This window comes from Anser brachyrhynchus, assembly GCF_964034855.1.
Source record: "Anser brachyrhynchus genome assembly, chromosome: 8".
Taxonomy (NCBI): domain Eukaryota; kingdom Metazoa; phylum Chordata; class Aves; order Anseriformes; family Anatidae; genus Anser; species Anser brachyrhynchus.
Genome location: NC_137702.1, coordinates 7216973 through 7235777, shown reverse-complemented (window position 1 = coordinate 7235777; position 18805 = coordinate 7216973). Strand labels below are relative to the sequence as shown.

The window sequence follows — 18805 nt, the reverse complement described above, 5'->3', positions numbered from 1 at the left end:
AAGTTAAAGCTGCCTCCAGAAAGTTTGAACTTATGGGATGTATAACTAACTCATGCAGACATTGACCTTGCTAGTGCTGGGGCCCAGGCACCAAACACCAGACACAGGTCACTGCTGTCATCTCTTCAGATACATTTCTATCTTGTTAGCTGTCTCAAAGGAAATTAAGACTGGGTAAGTTAAAGCTGTGAGCAGGGTCTTATCAGTTCAAGTCCCTGTCTGAAAAACCATGTGTTCAGCAGAGCCTCTTCTTCGATTGTCTTCAAAGCTGAGACCGAGACCTTTCTACTGAAAGGTCTCCTATTTGACTATTTTGCCTGCTCTCCCTTTTCTTCTTCTCTTTTTGACTATCTTTCCCTCATTTTCCTTGCTAAGAAATGCTACTCTCACTGAAGCATTGAGTCCTCCTCTTTTCTGAGACTTTACACTTATCTGCTGTATCCCAGATGAAGACAGTCAGCACTCTAGACAATGGCAGAGTAGGTAAGAAACTTCAGACTTTCACCAAGAAAGCATCTAACAGAAGCTTCCAGCAGAACACAGACACAGCAAGATGCCCCAGTTATCCTTTAACAACATTTAGAAAATAATCCAGAAACAAGTCAGAGTCACACAATTACAGCATTGGTACGTTCATCGGAGACATTAACCATCACTCTCAAATTAATGTCAAGGGTTTGCTTCTGTTTATGCTCACTGAAGAAGGCAAATAAGTCCACTGGCAGTCTGCTCTCTGATTCTGAGCAATTTGCTCTAGTGAAACTTCCACCAGAGGCCTCAGCATCCTCTCCTTTGGTACAAGCAGCACAAGCAAGCAATGAAGAAAAAGGCAGATTTCTCTAGAAAGCTGGGAAAAATATATTTCCACCCCAGAAACTACTCAGGCCGAATATCACTACAATTTATCTCTTTGTTGGAACAAATTGGTTCCTGAGCATGAGTGAATATAAATTCAGCTTTTCAAAGTACTATAGAAAGAGTGTGTCATTTACTTGATTTATGCAGCACCTTTAGAAGACCAAGAGTAGATCTCTATGCCAATGATCTACATCCACATCAAAGGAGATTTTAGGATGCAAATTTTCCTGAGTTAACTAACCTGTGCACATGCTTTTTCCTTCAATGAAAGCTATGAAATCACTACCTGTCCCAGAAAAGTTAGGTACGTATAAATAGCACTCTGATTCTCACTGTGTAGCTCCTAGCACGCTACTGAGCTGACTTGAATATCCCAGTTTTATTCCCATGTCCAAACCTCCTACTTCTTCCAGATGTGTTAGTATGCTGATCAGTTTAATCACTACTACAACAGACCATAAACAAGGCACAGTCAATCATGTGGGAATGGGTTTTAAAAAATAATAATAAATTATTTCACCTATTAGGGGTCCTTTCCTAATGCTAGAAAGCTGCTCAAGCACTCTCCTGGCACATCAAAAGAGTATTTACCCTTCAGCAACGAATCATTTTTCTCTGCTCTCTAATCTCTTCAATATTATATGATATAACTGATACTATACAACAGGTTTTGTAGCTCTTGCCATTGGCTCAGTTTTCTCGTAGATATAATGAAACCCAGGAAATCTGTACTTTTTCCTGCCTTAGTCTCATTTTCATTTGAATGGAAGATCATATGTAGGGTATGTGAAATTGAAGGTTTCTGGAACGTTGTCATTTATATACTTAGACATCTCTGTGGTAGTAGTACGCTACCTTCAAGTAGGCTAACCACACAGTTTTAGTGATGCACCTTTTAATCTGTCAAATTGTAATGAACCTTTTCCCATTTGCTTTTTCTGTTAACAGAGGTGGTTTTTTTTCACTTAGCTTGAAGTACTTCCTACTAATATCCGAGCAATAGTTAAAATAAAAGCCTAACAATTAGTAATACCACCTGGCATTTGTTTCTGATTTTTTCCATGTAATTTAAACATGTCATGACTCCGGGTAACCATTATTAACTGCAGTTTATAACAGAAAAAAATGACTTCTCCAGAACTGAAGTGCTCTGCCATGTGACACACAACCTGCCAAAGGTGCGGTGAGGAATAAAAAATTGAATCCTGTTCTCTAAGATCAATGCTTATACCAAGGCTAGATAGAAATGGTCATGTGCCTGTCCAAACCATTACAAAGAGCTACAGGTATCAGTGGGTCGGAGGAAACACTAGGAGATACGGATTCTTTTCTGGCCTTTGGGTCTATCTCATTGTGATCTTCAGCAAATAATCACGACATGCTTAGGTTTCCCAGCCTGTAAAATGTGGATATCTATACCATGCATATGCATTGCCATTTTCACCACAGGACTGAGAACTGGTGTTTTCTTTTGGATTTTTGTATAGTACATCACGTTAGTTCTACATTTCTTTTGACTGCTGTGTGAAACCGTTTAATTCACGTGGGATCTAACAGGATGTGAGATGCTGAGCTGAGTTATCTTTCAAATATCATTCAGTATAACAAACAGCAGAACCAGGATGGTGAAAATTATTACATTTAAACAATGTCAATGAAAAATAAGGAGCCAGAATTTGCTTTCTTGCTCGGATGCAGTGCATGACTCAGTGCAATGATACCTGACATTACAGGTCAAACAGAAAACAAATACGCTGATGGAGCCATAATTTGCAGAAGATTTAAAACAAATTTTAAAACTTCAATTGCATAAACACTTTAAATCATGCAGATTTTTAAGTCATTAATAAATATCAGCTGACATCCCTGATATCTGGTAGAAATGTATCTTCTCTACTCTTGTACTTTAACAGAGCTTTCAAAAGGTATTTGCTCCGCTTAACAAATGAATCCTATGTAATGGCCATGGCAGCTACTGGACATATCATTCCCACCTTTACTTCCCTTCATAGAAGTGAAATGGATGAAATCAGAGAGTGCTACCTAAATAAAACCTCTTTGGTCATGGAAAAGGTAAAACACCAAATTTTTTGGTGTTATCAGGGTTGCACTAAGTGCCTGTAATACTTCTAGTAAGCCACTTCAGTAGCAGACTCCTCCCCTGCCTTTAAGTGGAACAGTTTGTTCCAAGCGCGAAGGGACTGAGCACGCAGCTCCACTCGTTCTGTTCCCAGTTCTGTCACTGCCTGCACGAGTTATGTGACTGTCCTTTATGTTCAGTCTTCTTTGCCCTCATTTACAGATCCGTGTTAGCTATGTACAGAAAACCTATAGAGATTATACTCAATTTCCAGACATACTATGAATTATCATGTCTTGATAAATTGTATACAATTTTATATGAGTACAAAAGAAATTCAGTGCATTATTTAAAAACAGAAAACAAGGGATTTTAGCATTCCATGCGAAGACAAAGTGGTTAAGAATATGGCAGTGGTAAAGGGTAAGTTTTAGACTTTCTTCATGCTCTGGAGGCAATTAAAGAAGAATTTTCAGACTACAGTGTGGTCCATCATAGACCCGTGTTAGGTTTTGTTTTTAAATGATGTCTTGTGTGATATCAGAAGGCTCGATGTCACTCTGTAATTAGGTTTTTGTTTTCTTCCTTTATTTTAGAGTATTTTGCACACAATTCAGAGATAACTTGTTTAATTTCCTGCTTGTTGTCAAATTTCAGTTGGAACATTCATGAACAACAGTATCACTTTTTTTTTGGGGGGGGGGGGGGGGGGGGGGGGTTGGGAATAAAACTACAGACTTCTTACCCTGTGGTTACCAAGATCTTGGTATCTTTGTTCAGGACTCTGGACCCTCCCACCCACAGCTTTCTATAATGGGATTTGAAATACTATGTCTTTGTTTTACAGATATCTACTTCTTTGATTTAATAGTTCTACAGTCAAGAAGGAGTTTTTATGTAAAACATTTTAATCTGTTTTACTATGTCTTTTTCACTCGTCATACTGCATATGAAAATTCAGTCTGTTCTGTGATTTAACATCCAGACCAACACCTTCTATGCTCCTAATTTGATGAAAAATACTATGATTTTGCATTTTACAGTAGAATCACTCTCTTTTGTTCTCTTCTACTTTCCAAAATTTCTTAAACATCACAGGAGGAATGAAAATGAAGCTCTGACATCCATCCTACTGAAAAAACTAGCCTAAGTTGCTTTTCAGTAGAACCACAGAGAGATTGCCTGCCAATCAAGCAGCAAAAGTATATTATTCAGAGTGTATTTGTGTCCATTTCCAAAAAGCAGCTTGCAAATATGTCCAAGTGCAATAAATTTCTTGTGCTCCAATGTATTTATGGAAGTGAGTAATCAGCAGTCAATTTTAAACGAGCTCTTTTTAATTTCATGTCTCCCCAATACCATCCCAGCCTGTGCCAAAGAGAGCTACCCAGAACAGTATCATTTTCTCACACCACAGCTGCCAGCAGCTCAGTGGCTTAAGAACTTGCTGATGGGGACTGGGGTTGAGGGGGGTTGTAAATGGTACGTTACCCACCATCACAACCTACCACCCTTTTTTTTTTTTTTGTCTGTATTTTAAATGTTAAGGCAATGCTACACACATTGAAGAAAGATCAGAAGATATGCCCAGAATAGCCACAGTTGGTCCTTCACCTGACATATGCTTTCCTTCTGATTGCTTTACAATCATAAAATAAAGCTTCTCCATCCTCAGGGAGAGAACCAAGCTCACCAAAAGCAGCTGGAGATCAACAGGAACTAGAGCCAGTTACCAACTCATAACACTCTCCTACATCTCTATCTTGAACACCTTTGTAGCTGAAAAACCCTGCCCTCAGCAGGCCAAGAGCTCTAGAGGCACAGCAAATGTGCAATAGCTCTGCTACGCAGAGCAGAGCTATGTGTTTACACCAGTGGTTCTTCCTGTGGCTTCAGGAAAGGGGTGTATGGAAAACTACTGCAAAAGCCTCTGGTGAGAGAAAAAAATCATTGCAGCTTCTTCAGCAGATAATGAGCAGTGATACAGAAATGCACCAAGGTGACAGGACCAAGTGTTCTTTCCTTCTCCGTGAAGGAACCCAAGGTCTGCACGAAAGCTGTTCACTAACCTGCACAGCTGACAAGGGCTTTCATCCTTAGCTTCAGGTTCTAAATTCACAGCAAACAATGGGCACGTTGCCACGGAGTAAGTTGGCTCAGGCCAGCCATGCACAGGGAATGACTTTCTGAGGGAGATGACTGGGCCTGTAAGGAGAAATATATATCAAATGTAGATGGCTATGAAGTAATAGAACTAGGAGCAATTGACCAAAACAAGAAAACCATATTAAATGGAAAAATTATGCAGCATTCAGCCAAAGGAAAGGACTTAAGGACTATTCCTAAAACCTATAATCCTAGCTTAGAGACATAATTAAAGATAAAATATTGAAATAGTAACAAATTAAAATAGCTGGTGGGAGACAAAGGACACAGAAATGCCTTCAGCGTTGAGCAGAATATACAACGTGAAGATGTTGTTGCTTTACAAGGTACCAGCAGGACCCTCAAAGGGACAGTCACCATTTGTCACTGACTCGGAGAGGAACTTCTCACAGCAACTGCCCTCAAAGTGGAGCAGCAGCACCCAGCCAGGATAATGCAAAGGTAGGGCAGCTGAACGTGCGTGCAATATTCTCAGACAACACTAGCACGAGCACAGCCAACTACGTGGCTGCTTATGCCACAGATTAGGTTTACTTTTCTCTCCCAATTCTACCAGCATCTAAAGTAATCAGGATTCCATCCAGGATAGAGAAAATAGGGCTAGGACCTCTCCAGCTCTTTCTATGCCTGTGTGAGATAAAAATAAAAGGAACAAGTTTGTTGAGCTAAGTGGCTTTTCCATTCTAACAATCTTCATGCCCTTGAAATTTAGTTTGAAATGGAGCAGCCTGCTATTTCCACATCAAAAATCAATACAATCAACAGGTTAAAACATCCTCAGTTACAATGAAAAAGTATCTGGGGAAATAATACATGATACGTTAACAAACATCTGAAAACGTAAAGGCCATCAGGAAATAGAAAATCTCTTTGCTTGCCCAAGGCAAAGACATGGCAGTATAGATGAGCACGACGCAGGAAGCGGAGGAGGTAGGGTGGCTGTTCCCAGCGCTGCCAGCTAGCTGCTCCATGACCTTGGGCACGTCACTTAACTGCCCCCCGCCATCAGGAATTAAAATTTTTTCTTTAGCTTATGTGGTTTACAATCTGCATGTAGGAATTGCATTTCTCTTACTTACAGTAATTCTAACCTAGTTAAGAATCCTCTAAACATTAGGAATATATGCATAAGGTAATAAAACACCATTTAGCACAAGGCTGTAGTAGAAAAGATCTCCCAGAGACTCTCTCTGGCTTGCACCAACTCATCCAATTGATATTCTGGAAAATGCTGTGGACCTATAGTAAAAGTCTAATTTTTATTCACACAAAACAGAAAGGAAGCAGCTTAGCATAAATGCAGTCAGATGAATCAGAATAAATAAAAGAAATGTAAGGGGGGAAAAAAAGTTGATTTTATTATTCTCATGTTAAAATATTGTCAACAGCCTGGTTTTAACTTCCTTCTCAATGCCTGCTGCCAAAGCCTCCAGCTGCCTTAGAAATCCAGGCTCATGGCACTTCTTCAACTGAGCATCAACTCCTGACCACAGGATGGAGGAAAACCTTCTTGCCCTCCCTCTGCCTCGAGATAATAAGTAAGAGGGAATCATTTTACAGGACTGTTTTAAACATCCTTTCATTTGACCCCTCTTTTTGAGATGTACTGTCTGTGATGAAGCTCTGAGAATGAGACTTTTTAAACAGTCTGCTGAGGTACAGCGTACAAGCTCTGTGAATGCCATATATACACACATACGAGTGGGTGTGTGGGTGGGTGTGCGTGTGTAAATAAAATGGCCTAGTTTAAAATGTCTTTAATAACCAATATTTGACAAATTGAACCAAATGGGTGCGAGCTCCCCCTGCTGACTCAGAAGCTAAAATAAAGAATCCTTTTCAGAAGGCTTTCTTCGCAAAGCCTTTTGATACTGGCTCAAGGTCAAAGGAGTGGACCAGTGTAAGTATGTTAATTTAAGCACAGTTAACAACGCAGGCCACAAGCTTGCAACGAGGACGTTATTTGCTTTATTTTTATTCCACTAGGGTGCTTTTACAGCGGCTACCAATTCTGATTTCAGTGAAACTACTCTTGATTTACAGAGTATCAGAATAAAATCATTTCATACAAACTTCATGCTCCCAAAAAATAGAAATACCAAACAATAAAAAATGTTATCACTACAAGAATATGGGATGTTGTCTTTCAATTTTGGTATGAACACAATATATACCCAACTGCAGGCAGACACCTACCATCTCTTTCATCAGCTGTAACACACATCTGGATTACTGTACCGCCCTACACTAAAAAATAAGTGTAAAATCACAGCTGTCACAATTTGAAGAATATTCACATTCACACAAGTATATCATGCAATGGCCCAATCAAAGATTATCTTCAAAAAAAAAATCTTTGAAATAGACCCTGTTTAATATTTTATTGATATTAAGTCCAAATTTCTCCACATTTCTTCAAGCCACCTTCACAAATAAGTAGGACGACACTTCATCCTCATCCATTGGTTATATTTTATACAGTTCCTCATTTTGGGTGCAAATATTTTATACCACAGAGAAGTTTGATTACGAACAAGTCAGTTTTTTTACTGCTGCATTTCCAGAGGCATTTGAAAAGGAACTGCTGACATCTACTGGCTCGAATTTTAAAGGACTCAATTTACAGTTATTCTCAGATAAAATCTAGTGGCTATGATTTCTTTCTCAGATGATGGCAGAAGAGGGAATTCTGTTGAAATTAACAGAAATAAACCCATTCTCTGCCATTTAGCAGTTCATTTATGTCTGCAAGAAAATGTAAAGTGGAGAAGTCAGGAAGTGCATCTCCTAGGCACCAACAAATTGTCGAATGTGGAAAACACATCAGCGCCTGACTGCCACATGAGGCTGCTCCACCCAGCACAGCACAGCACAACTGCATGTTTTATGCTGCAGATACTGAAAGGATTTTGCAGATCTGATGAGGAGCACAATCAGCATCCTCATCCTCACCATTTTCTCGGAAGAGACCCAGCTCCCACTCAGCATTGTACTTGTGAGCCTTGAGGCTGCTGCCCAGAAGCTTCAGTGCCAGCTTGGGCACGCAGGCTCCCCGCAAAATGCACATCATGCTGGGGAGTCAGGGAGGGTGGGGAGGAGAGGAGCGGGGCTGAAGTGCTTCAGTAGGTGATTTGATATTTCAGACCGAGGGGCCATAAATAGATCCGCTCCCCTTGTCCTTGGCCTGGAATCATTCACCAAGCATCCATTATTTCACAATTCAATGCTCAGGCCAAGTCAGCTGCTTCAGGTGACCACGTCCGGGAATACACAATACCCCTCTTCTCCTTGCTGTATTTATACTTGCCTTCTCAAAGCAGCCACACCACTGTCCTTTCACTCAGCCCTTCGCCTTTATATTTCTGAATGCAGAGAATGGAAATTGCACCTGTTCCCAAGACAAGCATTTTCCTGTTGCATTTCAGAAACCTGGGCTAGGGCGCTGGGGCTCAAACAGGAGCAGCAGGTAGCTTGTAGAATGGCATTACCACACAAGCAGCTATGGGAATGCCAGCCTGGGGAAAAGTAGGCACCCGTAAGGCTGGGGAAAAACTCTGCTTTAAAAATGTTCCTTAAACGGAGGACTGACTGTAACACTTACATAGGCAGACAGTTAAGTGAGGGTGTTTGGGGACACAGGTCAAGAGCAGTCTATTTAGCATGCAGTGAAGCCAGGTATGAGACATCTTCCTACACCAGGTCCTAAGGTTCTATCTCAAAACAAGCCTTTTTTTTCTTCCATGCTCCTAAGGGCAGGAAACCCAATTTTTACTTCTTCACACAAGCAGGATTGTTCTGTTGTCAGCTGCATCACTACTGGCAAATCAGTACCTTTGACTCTCGTTGCCAATACCTGGCCAAAGCATCAGACAAGCAGGAGGGCAATTAAAATATCACTCTGGTCCAAGAAACATTATCGAAAGCACACAGGCTTCAGTGATAACATTTAACTAGGCTTACATCAAAATACTGCAGCAGACCTAGTTAACAAAAAGCATCAGGCAGCTAAATTGGCCTTCTCTTTCTGTGGTCCCTTCCTCTTCGCAAATCAAAACACACATCTACTCTGCATAATGATTGTTTCAGCTTTACAGGATTCTTACTTCTGTGGAGTCTTTCAAAAATGAATGAAAGACAGAAAAATATTTTTCACTGCTGTAGTTTTCAACACTTTGAACAAACTCTTCAAATAGTACGTTACTGTAGGAAAGCCGGAAAGTGCCTGACAACTGTAGGAATGCAGCTGCGCCTGGGATGACTGAAGAACACAAACTGAATAACCAAAACCACACCCAGAGAAAGATGTGAAAATAAATGCCAGAGAGGAGGAAGAAAGCATCGGCAGACCAGATGCTGCTCACAGCCAGCAGAGGTGCAGGAAGGTGTCATCCCAAGCCTGCTTCTGCAGAACCTCTACCAACAACAGGGATATAAAAGTGTATGTCCAGCAGTCCCAAGAAAACAGTTTTTCCAGAAAAAAATCCTTCAAGAGAGAATCTGCAGGATAGAAGCATTCACTACAGAAAATTGCTACAAATAAGAAAATCTAGCACAAAAATCCCTCTTTTTCTCCCCTATATCTGCAAGCAGATAGTGGTAGGGCCAGCACGAGGCCTTTAGAGAACTAGACTCGATTCAAGAGGGGAGGGTAAATGTTTCAGTCTTCCACTGAATATTTTGTTGCAGAATTAAATTAGGAAGTTGGCCAGGCGAAGAGAAGTGAAAATTGATGGAAAATGAGAGTGTAATTTTGGGTCAAGGAGAACTGAAGGAAAAAACAGTAAGAAAAGAGATAGGCAGATAGACAGACAATGCACTTTAATGACTACACAGAGACCCATTTCAAACAGTGCTTTATAACCTTCCTAGTGCTCATCAGGTCTCAGCCAGCCAGTAGAAGATGTGCTTGACGTGCTGCAGTGAATAGAAAGGTTCAAACATTAATTAATGCACACTAAGACGTGCCCTGCCCTAAGGGCACACAGTTTAAATTGGACAAATCTAGAACATGAGAGTAGATAAAGAAAAACAGAGGAGAGACAAAAGCTGGGTAGTATAAAGCAAGTCATACACCTTTTGTCGGGTTTTGTTTTTTAATATCAGTATCTGTGGTGGAACAAGGATAAAGAACTAGACAACACTGAGCTAATAGAAGCAAAAAGGGACACCTCAGATGCCTGACTTCACACTAAAACTCAACGTGCTTTTGATCAGAAAAGTGAATAAGCCACAAAAGGGTAAAGGTACACACGCAGTCATTTTAGATGGTAAAATGACTTTTTATTTCCTGACAGTGATTCAATAGCATTGGGTTTGTTTACCTATGGAGTCAGCTAATGTAGAGACATACAGCCATGCAAAGTAGATGTTCAGTTATTTGTGCTTAGCTCAAATAAAATAGAGTCCAAGATGAAGTAGACACAAGCTTCTCCAAAGTCAAGAATAATTTAAAAGTTATCTGTAAAAGTGGTATACAGATTAAAGACCAGCTGTAAAAGGTAAGATCCAGACCTGCATTGTCCATGACTTTGATTTAATCCCATTCAACGTTCCAGGGTATTTGCTGTATTTTTCTCTGATGGTGATAAGAGAATATGGCTTAAGATCAGCCCTCAGTTACATAGATTGTCCTCCATTCGGAGGCCCATTAAACACAGACAGATTTGCCAAAGACTTGATATCCAAACAGCAAAACCACTAGAAATTCTGGAAAGGGATGAAGTTGGAGGGCTTAAAGAATAAATCATATTTTGGAGAACTGCACTTGGATTTAGTTAAAACAGAAGCATATCTCCTTAGATTCAGTGTACAAAATCTTGAGAGATTGTGGTGAATGCATAGCCAGTCTCTACAAATAATATAAGGCAGATGCTGTTATTAATTGGCCATTTCGGTCTTTTATTCAGTTACTTTTGTAGACAAATGTTCTTATGCCATTTGGCTGCATCCACAGCAAGGATAGAAGATTGTCATCATTTCATCATGCTAACAAGGCAGTAATAAAAAAGAACTGGCAGTCTGGAAAGAAACTGCAGAAAATGTTAATGGTGGAGCCACAGCACTGATGCCAAATGTTTCCAGTAAGGGGGTATAATTATTTTCAGGTACTTACTCTATGACAGGAAAGAAATGGCTGAGAGCTTTCCTTTTTGGATCTTTGCTCCTAAAGCAGCAGTGGTGAGATGTACTGAATGCTCACAGCAATGAGCCAGTCTTGGAGCTTCTGCTTCTGGCGTCAGTAGTTGGAGTGACTTTAGAGACCAAGAGATTATAAAGCTGCTGAGCTTTTCAATTTGAATCACCTGATACTTAACACATCCTTTAAGGCCAAGCATATGGTTAGAAAATTCTGAGCAACTCAAAGTTTTCTCTCTTAATCCATTGGCTGACTTGTGACAAATGTCTCAGGCTGAATATAACAGGACACCGAGAGAGAATTCACTGAATACAAATTACCTAAAGAGAGGCTACCTAGCATTCCTGCCTGTTTTCAAACAAAAAGCTCAGCACTAGCATCTTCAAATTTGCCTGACACATCCCTGATTCACTAAGATGCTTAACTGCGACAAGAATTTAACCAACTGGGTGTCTGTTGGTGACACCTCTAAAGTAGTGCCCAGTAGACATTCACTGCCCACCCCAAGATATAGAATATTCTCTGAGGAAGAACAGCAACTTCTTGGGAATTCTGTATCCATGTGAAAAATGTGTGTGAGGAAAAGCCCTAAACAGCAAAAAAATACATCAAAAAGAAAAATAACTATAAAAAAGTAATCCTTAATCAGATACTAAATGTTCTTTCTGGAGCATGTACTATACAGACAAGGAGGTATCCTTCCAATATTAAGAGCTTTCCCTACTAGTTTTCAACAAGGTCTGTATTGCTTTGCCTCAGTGAGAAAGTACTACATTTTTGGAAGACCGGAGCAGATAGCCAAGTGAGAGCACAAATCACTGCAGCAGACCTAACAAACCTTCCTCAGATGGCATCAGGCTTAGAAAAGGAGTAATGCAAATCTCACCCCAAAAGCACTCCCCACAATTGGCTGCTAATGTCAAGGCTGAGTTTATCCCATTTTTAGCTTTGTCACAGACTTTCTGAAATGCTGGGCAAACCACTCAAATGCAACCCCTCTGCTCCCCACCTGTGAAACGGGCTCACTTCCTCTATGCATGCAGCACTTCAAGGCCTGAGTGACACACACAGGTAAAGGTGCTGGTAACTCCATCCTTTCAGAATACTGCTCTGTCTTAAAACTTTCAAGTTTCCCCTTCTTTCCAGGCCATCTGCAAAGCATGCATAGATGTAAAATCTACTCCGAAATAGTGTGAGAATGGTTGTGTTCAGAAATTCATCTGGAGTCCTTTACTTGCTCTCCTTCCCCTACAACTTCCTGCAATAAGTATAGACTATGCCTCAGGAAAACAAAGCTATTTGAAAAGAGAACAGCTGCCATGGTGCTGAGTCAATACAGACAGACAAAATAAAATAAAATAAACTACACTGCATCTGTGGCAATGTGTTTTTTCCCTCCATAACAATATCCCCAATGCATAACGCCTTGGCAACAGTTTAGTAAACAACAGTTCAAGCGTGCGCTTCAAAGAAATGCATCCAAACCCTGGAATCATTAAAACAATACACTAATTCCTGCAATGGGGCATCCAAGCAGCTGCTCTTGCAGTACTTCGCTTTGGACTATTTCCTCTGCCTTGCTCATGTTCCTCTTAGACATTCGCCTCTAAGCACTTACGGGGATGAACTGTGAGAGGGTGCAATAGCCATTTATTGCTGTTAGAAGCAACAGTAAGGACAAAACACTCCACTGTCTTTTGCTAGGCATTAGTAGAGAGGTACTGCTCATCTTCTCCTGTGACAAGTATAGATTTATGGAAAATACTCATCTATGTTTTCACAGGAGAAGTTTTTCTCCACTGCAGCTATTTTCACAGCAAGCTACAAGGTTACCTACACTTGGAATTCAGTGCTGGTAAATCATAATCAACTAAAAGAAAGCCAAACAGGACTTAACTCTTCTTGATCTGCACAAAGACCACCACACTCATTATTTTATCCAATGGCCAGAGTAACCTAAGGAAGACATTAGAAATGCTTGCTTAGTGCTAGGATATTAACTGCGACATCCCTCATTCGCCCTGTTAACTGCATTAAAACACTCACTAACCCAGAGGATATAAAGTCACAGTAAACATGCTCTCAGGGGCATGCAGAAATACTGAAAATAAAAATAGAAAAGTGTGGTGTTCTGGCCAAGGAGTTCAGGCAATTGGATATTTGGATCATCCTTTCAAACTTTTGCTTCATTTGAGGCCCAAGAGTGTTCTGTTTATGTAAAAAAGACACCTGCAAAAAAAAAATGCTTTAAAAAGTGGGAAAACCATGCCATGTGTTCAGAAGCAAAGTTTAAAAATGGCAGCTTTGTGAATGTTCTGAACCGTAAACTGGTTTTGTGAATATTATGAAAAGCAAAATGTACATTAGCAAATTGCAGCATTCATACTCTGTGAAAGAGAATTTGTACAGCTGTAGACCGGTACATTTGATCTGTGAAACTTCAGTAGAGCAGTTTTTCATAGGAACAAGCCAAATTCTTTAAAAATCTTTCTTTGCGTGGGAATAAGGCCTTTTAGAAACTAATAGGCTCATTTTTATTGTTCTCCCCTTGTTCCAAAAAGCATTCTCAGGGATGTAAAGGACTTTTCACTGGGGCATAAAGCAGAACACCAGACACGGTTGAAGTAGCACCTAATAACACTAACTCTCATACAAAATTTCTTATGACTTTGTACACTACCTCTTATCCCTCACATCACTGAAAAGAGGACAGGGCACTGCTTTGGTCTGTTCCCCTTAACTCTTTTGGGGGCTGAGTCGTTTTGTAAGGTTTCCACTGTATTCCTCTGCTCTGCACCTCCTGCACAAGGAAGGCTGGATGAGGCCCTCCTGTCTGCAATTTGATGTCTGACTGCATGAATGAGTTTTACACAGAAATGAAAATGAGGAAAAAAACAGGAAAACGTATTTTATGGACACAGATTAGGAATCTTGGCACTACCAACCACATCTTTATAGGGCAGAATATAATTAAGATGTCAAAAAGTAATAAATTAGTACCAAAATAGAGCGATCTTTAATAATAAAGCTTTCATGTCCATAAAGAACTTTTCCTATTGCACAAAAAGCTTCCTAGGTATAACAGAACCAAATACACTAGACTTGTATTATCATTTATATCAGCTCCTTTGCACATTCCTAGCAGCATGAAGGAATCTATAGTGTTTACAAGTAACCTATGTTGAGCCTTGCCTGCTGATATTGCAGGAGTGGCATAAAGAGGCCTTGCAGTAAGAATTGTACGTTTACCATAGTTTTGTCCAGGGGTGCACTTTATTAATGGCCAGAACCTGCACATGATCTGTATTAGAGAGTCACAGCAAAGATATTTCAATATTCCTTTATAGGTAGCTCAAGCACCTCTGAAATTTTGTCATGGTATACATGACAACTACTACCTCCTAGAAGATACTCAATGGCAAATAATATGGGATCCATATTCCCAGCTCTAACCATAAAAATACAGAAATCTTGGGAACAGTGCAGTAAAAGCCCAGTTTTCTGGAGCCTCTCTGACAGAAAACTCTAAGGTATTCAGGTAACTATCTTCTAAGTACTTTTTGCAAAGGCTTGGTTTAACTAAGCAAAACTTTGAGGCTGTGGTTCGTATTTATTTATTTTTTCCCTTTAAAAATCACCAGTTATTAGTATGGCTATTTCTAGTGACAGGATTGTATTATAATATTTGCTTAAAACTTTGTCATTGATCATCTAAAACTGGAAAGTATCCTTGCTTCTTATTGCTCTATTAGAGATATATTGTCTTTACATATTAACCAAGAGTCTCTACAACGAGCTTGTTATAAATATGCAACACTTCTATCCTGTGTTTTTCTTACCCTGCAAGCAGGCAAGCACAAGTAACTTTACTCATACAAGCAGTGCTAAAAGTCAAACAAGGCCACTCATCAAATATATATAGATTGTGCACCTAATGCTTGAAGCTCTCTAACGTATTAACTGAAAATAACCTGCATTTCTGCCCTCTTCAAAGACAACGCATATAGTCAATGACAAATCATTCAGCTATTATATACACTGCCTCCCCCCCCCAAGGAAAGAATGGTATATTAATTAGACACTTCTATAACTGTGTGCAAATTATGGGCAGCAACATATTTCCAAAAAGTGAAGCAACAATAAAACAAATCTCTCACTGAGAGTACCTGAAGTACGTGGCACTCTTAATGAGCCTTGCCCTTGAAAGCTTTAAGAAAAATACATCACCAAGAGTTTTTGAAACCACTTCATCATCACAAGAAGTGGGTTTGGTATTTTATGTACCTACTCAGATGACCAGATCAAAGTGTTCTTTATGCATTCTTCATAATAATTGAAAAATATTCCTATCACTATCAAGTGCTCACATAAGCCAAAAGCCTGATGCATCTTTATTTTAAAAGATTTGGGGAGAGGGAGATGTTTTAGCCATTTTCTTTGCATTAGCTGTATGCCATCTTGTAGATACCACAGTTTAAAAGAAAAGGGTGTGACCTGAGAAGATATGCTAACAATAGTGCACATTGCTGTGCTGCACTTTCACCAAAGTCATTCTAACAAACTGGATAACTACCCAGGTCTTTTGATTTATTTATTTAATAGCCCAAGACATTTAGTCTCATGAGTACAGACATAATGGAGCTCAACCTATGAACTCCAGGCCTGCTCAAAGGTTAGGCTCAGTTTAGTGTCAGTTCAAACTAATTTCAACTCCCTTCCATGAGCTGAGTTTGCTGCTGTGGGATCGCTAAGCAAGGAGGAAGACAAGCTCAGAGCAGTCCTTAAGCTATCTTAACTCACTTTGGAAGGAATGTCTTTATTCTTACATATATAAACTGTATCAACTAAAAACTTTGCTATAGTGAAAAGGTGCACGCAACTGGAATAGGCTCCTATTTTCAGCCAAGCTCCTGTCCCACTTGCAGTGAAGTTAAATGCCAGACTTCAGTCTCAGAAGTGCTGGGTCACTCTGTAAATCTCTCTCTGGTATTACACATCCTCACATGTTAAGAAAAAAAAATCTATTTCGCTTTGCATTCACAAGACCACAAAATTCTTGCTAGCAGATGCCTAGGTTAATGTAGAGGCAAAGCTGTAAGTCATTCTCTCTCTTTAAAATTAAAGTCGTGGAGCAAGAGACATCATTTCCATAAGTGGAAGAGTCAACAACTTAAAGTGGTTTGAAAAACTTATAAGTTTACCAAAAAATATTTCACAGGGAAATTAAAGAGGCACATAAAATACAGAAAGCCATAACAACGTCTGCCAAAATCTAGATGCAAATATATTTAGGATTGGTTCCACTTTATGTTTGTTTTAGTTCCGCCGTAATGCTTAGATTTGCCTGGAGCTGACTCACACAGCTTCTGAAAGGAAACAAAGTTTAACGTCTCAATTGAAGAGTGCAATCTGCCCAGGCACTGGATCTCCACGGCTTTTACTGACCAAGAAAATTATCTGATTTATAAAATGCTTGACATCTCTAAGAGCTGCTCCACAGGCCCAAATGCCTTGCCTAGGCTGAATTAGCTATAGCAGATAATTCTGCAGAAATGTTTAGCAAGCTTATTAGGCCCTGCATATTAACATAGAAGGGAAAAAAACTATTGCCATGGCTATTGGATCCTTCATGTAAAATATTTTTCAGGACAAAGATGACAGCAGAATGCTTTATTGCTATTTGCTTCTGTCACCAGCCTGAGTTTAATTCAAAGTTTATTAAAGTAAGCTGGAGTCAGAAATGTAATAAACTCATAATATGCAACTATTTTATACATTCCCTTGATGGGATGCTTCAGGACAAGGTACATCTCAAGAACAGACACAGGCAGCCTGCATTGTTTCACTGTAAAACCTGGCTCACTCTAAAGATTTCCAATTGGAAAAAAAAATGTAAGAAAATAAGAAAGAAAACCATGTGAAATAATAAACAGAAATATACGTATTCTATTTTTTGATACATTTACATAAGCCATACACATGCACACACATATATATAAACCATATAGATCATACTTATATGGTTTATGGCCAAAAATAAAGTCTCACCAGATCAGTATTCTCCTGCAGTTCAATTACAGCGACTGCAGCAAGTATTCACTCAGAGGCAGGCTGAGCTGGGCTCAGCTGCGTGTGTCACGTCCCGTCAGAAACGCTCCTGGTCTCTGTCACTTCTTTTCAAACTCACAGAAGCCAGCACCCTCCCCAGAGTTCAAGCCTTAGCGATGGGCACCCAAACCTCCCAAACCTGCTCCCACACTGCAGCAGGAAGAGGTCATGGCTTGAACTGCTGCAACGTCAGGCCAGGTGGGACACCCTGCCCTAGGGAAAGGTTTTGAAAGTAACATGAGGCTCTTTCGTGGGCCATCTGTCCAACCACAAATCTTTACTCATTTTTATTTTTGTCTCAGAAATGTATGGGACTATTTGAACTTATGGGATAACATCTGAAGATGCAGATGGGTGCATCTATTTTTCTGCCATCACCACTCTAAGGTGCTGAGGATCCCCCCCGCTGAGGATCCCATTAACATGTAAATCTTCCCCATCATTGCCTGACACCTGAATTTTTCAAAATAATTTAGAACCCTGTTTTCTCACCTGCAGGGCACCTCTTCCTTTTAAATGGAAATCAGGCGTTCAGTGGCTTAGCCTAAAGTGTTAAATTCAGAACCATTTATCAGTTTCTCTCAACCCCCCATTCATCTCTCAATCATCATTTTAGAGAAGATCAAACTGTCCTTGGTTCTCCTCCATCAAGAGCTCTAATCAATAACCAAGGATATGAAGCAATATAAAATACTCTGTGCCTAGGTGACAGAAAGGTTTTGTTGGTGTTTTTGAGGATGGACTGCACAATTTTGCTTCTGGGTCTACCATTCACAGTCGTCATGAGAAAACCACGAATCCACTCTCCTCTTGTATAACGGCAGCAGTCACGAGGCTCCACATCCCAGCAAGTACCACCTCCGGCACACCAGGTTATCAGATATTCTTTGCATGAAAATGAAATCTTGGTTCCACTACTTGGCAAACACCCATCAGCTTTGACAGGGTCAGGATTTTATCCTGTATGCTTTGCACATTGACTAGAATATGACAGTGACCCACACTGCTCCAGAGTTTGAATAGTTCCTATTAATATATGAATGTATATTTGCCATGTTTACACTCTAAAAGATGTGCTAGGAGATCTTACAACACCATAAAGCTGATAAATATAAATATCAGCTTTACTTATTTATATAAATAAGAGCAGACAGCTTGAATTTAATGAGAAGCTTACAGATAACTCAGCTGAAAAGCCTTTAGTAAGGCTTTCTTTGGCTTCAGAAGTTTTACTGCTCCACAAGAAGATTCAGACAGCACAACAACAGCAAACCAAAGCCAGTGCCATCCCACTGCTGCTGCCTGGCAGAGGGCTCAACCATCGAAAACAGTGTAAATTGAACGGGAAAACCAATGTTTGTTCTGTCAGCTGCACCTGCCTGTCAAGTCATGATGCCCATTAGAGGTTATTTTCCAAAATCTCTTAACCTAATAAACTTAATAGACACGATGATATT

General features: G+C 39.9%; 1 protein-coding gene across 2 annotated transcripts in view; it reads right to left on the bottom strand.

Moving 5' to 3' along the window:
* The window catches only part of LOC308199318 (uncharacterized protein), a 133821-nt gene that overhangs the window by 103705 nt on the left and 11311 nt on the right, over positions 1 to 18805 (bottom strand). For both annotated transcript variants that reach the window (XR_013954572.1, XM_080603348.1), the window contains exon 3: positions 5008 to 5143. Coding sequence is in view for 1 of the 2 variants with exons in the window: in XM_080603348.1 (XP_080459474.1) it covers positions 5008 to 5032 (25 nt within the window). In the remaining variant the exon portion in view is untranslated. The remainder of the gene's footprint in view (positions 1 to 5007; positions 5144 to 18805) is intronic.